Here is a 6,984-nt window from a genome sequence, read left to right on the forward strand (position 1 = left end):
TGTGATCCACACAGTCAAAGGCTTTAGCATAGTCAAGGAAGCAGAAGTAGATATTTTCCTGGAATTCTCTTGCTTTTTCTATGATCCAACGGATGTTGGCAATTTGATCTCTGGTTCTTCTGCCTTTTCTAAATCTAGCTTGAACATCTGAAAGTTCTCGGTTCACATACTGTTGAAGACTAGCTTGGAGAATTTTGAGCATTACTTTGCTACCATGTGAAATGAGTATAATTGTGTGGTAGTATAAACATTCTTTTGGATTGCCTTTCTTTGGGATTGGAATGAAAACAGTATATCTTGGTAAAAATCAAGAGGAAATAAAATAAATCCCAGATGGTCAGTGATAAGGTTGGTTTGGAAAAAGAGATTAGAATAAGGCTGTATATAACCAAAAAACTAAGACCTCTCAACAGAGGCTAACTGAAGCACTTACAAAATCTTCCTGAAAGTGAAAGTGAAGTCGCTCAGTTGTGTCCGACTCTTTGCGACCCCATGGACTGTAGCCTACAACGCTCCTCTGTCCGTGGGATTTTCCAGGCAAGAGTACTGGAGTGGGTTGCCATTTCCTTCTCCAGAGGATCTTCCCAACCCAGGGATCGAACCTGGGTCTCCACATTGCAGGCAGATGCTTTACCATCTGAGCCACCAGGGAAGAAATATGTTGGCTTCCCTGGTGACTCAGTCAGTAAAGAGTCTACTTGCAATGCGGGAGACCCAGATTCAATTCCTGAGTTGGGAAGATCCCCTGGAGAAGAAAATGGCAACCCGCTCCAGTATTCTTGCCTAGAGAATTCCATGGACATGGGGAGCTTGGTGGATTACAGTCTATGGGGTCACAAAGAGTCGGACATGACTGAGTGACTAACACTTTCACTTTAGAAATATAAACAATACGTATTTAGCAAAGAAAAAAAGTCTAAAAGGGGAAAGGGATTAAATACAGAGATAAAATGGAATGCCTAAGTCTAATAAAAACAGAATTTATTAAGGTCACTATTAGCTGCATGACTACTGTCAGCTCATTTTTCTGAGCCTTGGTTTTCTCACAAGTAAATCAGATTAGAGACAGTTTATCTTATAGGAATGGTACAAGTATACAAATGTGTGCAGCAATGTGGCTAAAAGCTTGAGCTCTTGGATCAAACAGACAAGGTTCAAATTAATGGCTATGTGACCTCTCACTGACTTGATCCTCAGTTTTCTCATCTGTGAAAATGTGGATAAATAATAATAGCTTCCTCAGTTGACTGCTGTGAGGACTGATTTATATAATCCAAGTAACATGCCTGGAACATAGTGATCAGTAAATCACTTAGCTGTAACTACAGGAAGCTATTGGAATGCCAAAAGGAAAGAAGTCACCAGAGGATCCAATGGGATCTGAAATAAACTCCTAGGATAATTGAAAAAAATTAAAGAAAAATAAAGCTAGCAACCACTAGTGAGTGAGAAAGGTTAACCTCCAATATTCAACAGTGGTATTAAAGAGGGAAGCTGTGATTCTGCTACAACCTAAAACTTGAATGTTTCAGTTAAAGGGCAGATTAGAGATGAAATAGCTCTGCTAGGCTGGTTGATCCTCAGAATTTAGGAAATGAATATACCAAAGGCTGAGGTAGCTGGAGAAGTAGAATTAGATAAATAACCTGTGGCAAAAACTTATAACAATAAATCATTAATCCATATCAGCAGAATCCAAGATTTTGAAGATAGAGTATTATGTATCTATTTTAATTTACTAAGTGAATCTTTTAATAGATTTTTCTTAAAGCTGCATGAACAGTATCTTTTATTAATTAAATACGTTACTGATAATTTGTAGAGAAGGAAATGGCAATCTACTCCAGTGTTCTTGCTTAGAGAGTCCCATGGACAGAGAAGCCTGGTGGCTACAGTCCATGGGGTCCCACAGGGTCGGGCACGACTGAAGCGACTTAGCATGCACACATGCACTGATAATTTGTATGAAGTTCTCAGATTTAATGCTAACTTTATTTCCTGTTCAACTTTTTCCCTTTTCCCTTTCTCTTACACACACATACACACCCTCCACATAAAAGAAATCAATAGGTCTACAGTTAACAATGTTTAACAACATACCTTTTCATAGACTATAGATAAGATTTAACTTTTTTCTTGTCCTTAAAGGAGGAAAGGAGTATCAAAAATAAAAATAATTCTTTATTGGGTCTAATTCTTTTCTTTGGAGTGTTACAAAATAAATACTATATACCAAGACTATAATGAAATGTATTTTTATTCCCTAACAAAAAATGAAATCTACTTAAAGCATATTACTGGTTTGCTTTTTGTAATATAACCACCCTGTTTTAATTATCTTAATAATAAATACAAAAGTAAGTTAGTTATATAACCTGATGTTACAGTATCTGTAGGTCTCTCTTCCAATTGGCTTTCTGGTATCTCATTGATATTACTTTCCTAGAAGGAAAAAATAAAAAGAAAACATATTGGAGAAATGTTTAAAGAGCTAAAACACTTTTCTCTGCCTTCATAACTTCTTTTAACACTTTAAAAAAATTATAGAAGACAAGAAGAATATGGGTTTGTGAGAAAAGCAAAATTTGTGAGAAATAGTACTGTTTAAATAGTACTAACACCCTGGCTAGGAGCTTGATGTTCCAGGGAGAGAAGATCCAAGAATTGATGGGGTTTCTGAATGCTGAATGCATGAGAGAAAAAGAAGTAAGTCACAAAGGACCATATATTGTATGATTCCATTTGTATGAAATATCTACAACAAGCAAATCTATAGAGACATAAAGTAGATTAGTTATTGTTTAGGGCTTGTGGGGCATGGAGGGTTTGGAGGTTATAGGCCAAGAGGTTTGGGGTTTCTTTTACGGGTAATGGTAATATTCTCAAATTTATTACAACAATGGATGCACAACTGTATGAATATACTTAGTGTCACTGAATTGTACTCTTAAATGGGTGAATGGTATAGTATCTGAATTATACCTCAACAAAGCTGTTAAAAACTAAACCTTATAAGTAATCAATATTTACTGAATGTCACATTATCAGAATATGAAAGTACAGAAACTATGCTCAAAATCCTTCAAGCTAGGCTGCAGCAGTGTGTGAACTGAGAACTTCCAGATGTAAAAGCTGGATCCAGAGATCAAACTGCCAACATACACTGGATCGTAGAAAAAATAAGAGAATTCTAAAGAAAAACATCTGCTCCATTGGCTGTGCTAAAGCCTTTGACTGTGTGGATTACAACAAACTGTGGAATATTCTTAAAGAGATGGGAATACCAGACCACATTACCTGCCTCCTGAGAAACCTGTATGCAGGTCAAGAAGCAACAGTTAGTACTGGACATGGAACAATGGACTGGTTCCAAATTGGAAAAGAAGTACGTCAAGGCTGTATATTGTCACCCTGCTTATTTAACTTATATGCAGAATACATCATGAGAAATGCTGGGCTGGATGAAGCACAAGCTGGAATCAAGATTGCCAGGAAAAATATCAATAATCTCAGATATGCAGATGACACCACTCTTATGGCAGAAAGTGACAAGGAACTAAAGAGCCTGTTGATGAAAGTGAGAGAGGAGAGTGAAAAAGCTGGCTTAAAACTCAACATTCAAAAAACAAAGATCATGGCATCCAGTCCCATCACTTCATGGCAAATGGATGGAGATACAATGGAAACAGTGAGAGACTTTATTTTCTTGGGCTCCAAAATCACTGCAGATGGTGACTGCAGCCATGACATTAAAAGACATTTGCTCCTTGGAAGAAAAGCTATATCTACATCTAGACAGCATATTAAAAAGCATATTAAAAAAGCAGAGACATTACTTTGCCAACCAAGGTCTGTATAGTCAAAGCTATGGTTTTTCCCAGTAGTCATGTATGGGTGTGAGAGCTGGACTACAAAGAAAGCTGAGTACCAAAGAAGTGATGCTTTTGAACTGTGGTGTTGGAGAAGACTCCTGAGAGTCCCTTGGAGACTCTCAGCAAGGAGATCAAATCAGTCAATCCTAAAAGAAATCAACCCTAAATATTCATTGGAAGGACTGATGCTGAAGCTGAAGCTACAACACTTTGGCCACCTCATGCAAAGAGCCCACTCATTGGAAAAGATCTTGATGCTGGGAAAGATTGAGGGCAGGAGGAGAAGGGGATGACAGAGGATGAGATGGTTGGATGGCATCACTGATTTAGTGAACATGAGTTTGAGCAAACTCTGAGATGGTGAAGGACAGGGAAGCCTGGTGTGCTGCAGTTCATGGAGTTGTAAAGAGCCAGACATGATTTAGCAACTGAACAACAACAAGAGAGGGAAAAATAAGCAGTGTCTGATCATTATTTATTTAATTGGAAAAGAATTACTTTACAATATTGTGATAGTTTTGCCAAACATCAATATGAATCAGCCTTGGTATACTTGTGTCCCCGCCATCCTGAACTCACTTCCTCCCTCCCTCCCTACACTATCCCTTGACGTTGTCACAGAGCACTGGCTTTGGGTGCCCTGCTTCATGCACTAGTTATCTGCTTTACATATAGCAATGTATGTGTCTCAATGTTCTTCCATCAAGTCATCTCACCCTCTCCTCCTCCCACTGATTCCAAAGTCTGTTCTTTCCATCTGTGAGTACAAAGCAGCAAAGGAGACACAGACATAAAGAACAGGCTTTTGACCATTATTTTTAGCTATCATAATTTTAAAATAAAAATCTATATAGGGAACAATGTATTATGTTAATTACCTTAGGTTCTTTATGTTCTAATCCTGGGGTAAGAAGTCCTTCTAAATAGCTAGCTTTTTCTGCCCATGTACTTAGATGTCTATATTCTTTTTTCATTTTTTCCAGCCTAAAGAAAGAAATCAGTCACAGATTTAAAAAGTGACAGAAGAATATATATTGTATGAATCAAAGAACAACATATACAGTATGATACATTTATATAAAGTTCTTAAAGAAAAAATCAACAATATATTGTTTAAGGACACAAAGGAAAAAGAATGATTACAGTAAAATTCAGAGTAGTAGTTTCCTGGAGAGGGATGTAATCTTATAAGGGTACATAAAACACATTATAATATTGGTAATGTTGTATTTCTTAACCCTATATTGTAAATATCTAGCCAATGGTCTTATTATTTTTAAGTTATATACACATATATTTTAGAAATTATTCTATATATATTGGTTTCATTATGTAAACAATATATACATATTTTTAAAATTATTCAGTACATATATATCAGTAATAAAATAAATAAAAAGAGAAGAATTTTCTTTCTAATCCAAGAAATTTCAAAAGATTTTCATAATCTAAATATATAATTGACAAGAATTAAATAGAAAAGAGGAAATGTTTCTCAATTTATTTCATAAGGACACTGATCTTGATAATAAAACATAACAAGGACATTACAAAAAAGGAAAATTAGTTTAATCTCATTCACAAATAGAGATGCAAATCTTACAAATAAAATACAATTTTAGTACAAAAAAATCTAGTGGTATAAGGAAAAGATAATATACTATGAACAAGTTGGCTTTATTCCAGGAATATAGGGCTATTTTGACATTAACAACAAAACATATAATTTACATACAATTTAGCTGATTGAAAGAGAAAAATAATTTGGCAAAATCCCATGGCCATTTATGATTAAAATAAAAAACTCACAGAAAACGAGGAAGAGAAGGAAATAATTTATTTGGTATAAGACATCAGCAAAAAAAACTACATAAATAATGTGTTTGGCTTTCTAATGCTATGAGCTTTGCCATGAAAGATCCTAAACAAAATAAAGATATCCACTATTTATAACAGACGTTAACTGGAGCTTCTAGCCAGCACAGAATGACAAGAAGACAAAGTTACGGATTAAGGACTGGGAACAAAGAAACAGCTGTTATTACCTATAGATGACTGTTTAAATAAACCCCCCCAAATGACACCATAATAAAGTATTATGAATATAAAAGTTTTGTAAAACAAGGAAAATTCCAAGATGATGATAGAAGCAGTGACAGTATAGTTTTTGAATCTTCCCAAATATCTACATAAAAACTCACAGTATCTGGCTAGCATACCCCAAAACTTACCGGCAACATTTACAACAAAATCATGTGACAAGGTTTTCCTATTAACCCCATACACATAAGACCTTCATGGTATCAGTGAATATATGGGGGAAAGCAACAGGTGTAACAGGGGCATCTGATGAATGTGAGAATAAGTCATCCCCAAACAACCAACAGGCAGTCACAAGAAAGCACAGCCAGCCAGTCTGAGAATAAGTCACAAGAAAGCACAGCCAGTTGAAACTGGGAGGGTTTTGCTCATTTCCATTAGCAAGCACATAGCTGAGTGCCAAGGATTCACGATAAGAACCAAGAGGACTGGAGTAGTCTAACTACTGAGAATAATCAAAACTGACCAGCTTGGTCTCTGCTTTGAGACAGGGCCTGCAGGAACCTGGGTTTCCTGCAATGTAGGCAGATACTTTACCATCTGAACCACCAGGGAAGCCCCATTGTATTTTTAAACACCAAATAAAAACTTCAGAAATGGGAGCTCTGTGAAACTAGAAGAGTTTTCTAAACCAAGTCTTCTACAAAAAATTCAGGAAAATTAATTTCATATAAGATAAGCAATAGAGAATTACCAGGGCCGAGGTATTGGGTTGACCAAAAGGTTTGTTCGTTTTTTTCCATAAGATGGCTCAAGCAGCACTTAATGGTTCAGTTCAGTCGCTCAGTCATGTCTGACTCTGCGACCCCATGAATCGCAGCATGCCAGGCCGCCCTGTCCATCACCAACTCCTGGAGTTCACCCAGACTCATGTCCATCGAGTCAGTGATGCCATCCAGCCATCTCATCCTCTGTCGTCCCCTTCTCCTCCTGCCCCCAATCCCTCCCAGCATCAGTCTTTTCCAATGAGTCAACTCTTCGCATGAGGTGGCCAAAGTACTAGAGTTTCAGC

General features: G+C 36.7%; 1 protein-coding gene across 1 annotated transcript in view; it reads right to left on the reverse strand.

Annotated features, from left to right (window-relative positions):
• The window catches only part of ALS2CR11 (amyotrophic lateral sclerosis 2 (juvenile) chromosome region, candidate 11), a 126,187-nt gene that overhangs the window by 70,191 nt on the left and 49,012 nt on the right, over positions 1-6,984 (reverse strand). The window contains exons 10-11 of the mRNA XM_010860971.1: positions 4,751-4,856; positions 2,376-2,442 (exon numbers count right to left, since the gene is read on the reverse strand). Coding sequence (XP_010859273.1) covers positions 2,376-2,442; positions 4,751-4,856 — 173 coding nt within the window. The remainder of the gene's footprint in view (positions 1-2,375; positions 2,443-4,750; positions 4,857-6,984) is intronic.

Source organism: Bison bison, unplaced genomic scaffold (genome assembly GCF_000754665.1).
Source record: "Bison bison bison isolate TAMUID 2011002044 unplaced genomic scaffold, Bison_UMD1.0 scf7180017864471, whole genome shotgun sequence".
Classification (NCBI taxonomy): domain Eukaryota; kingdom Metazoa; phylum Chordata; class Mammalia; order Artiodactyla; family Bovidae; genus Bison; species Bison bison.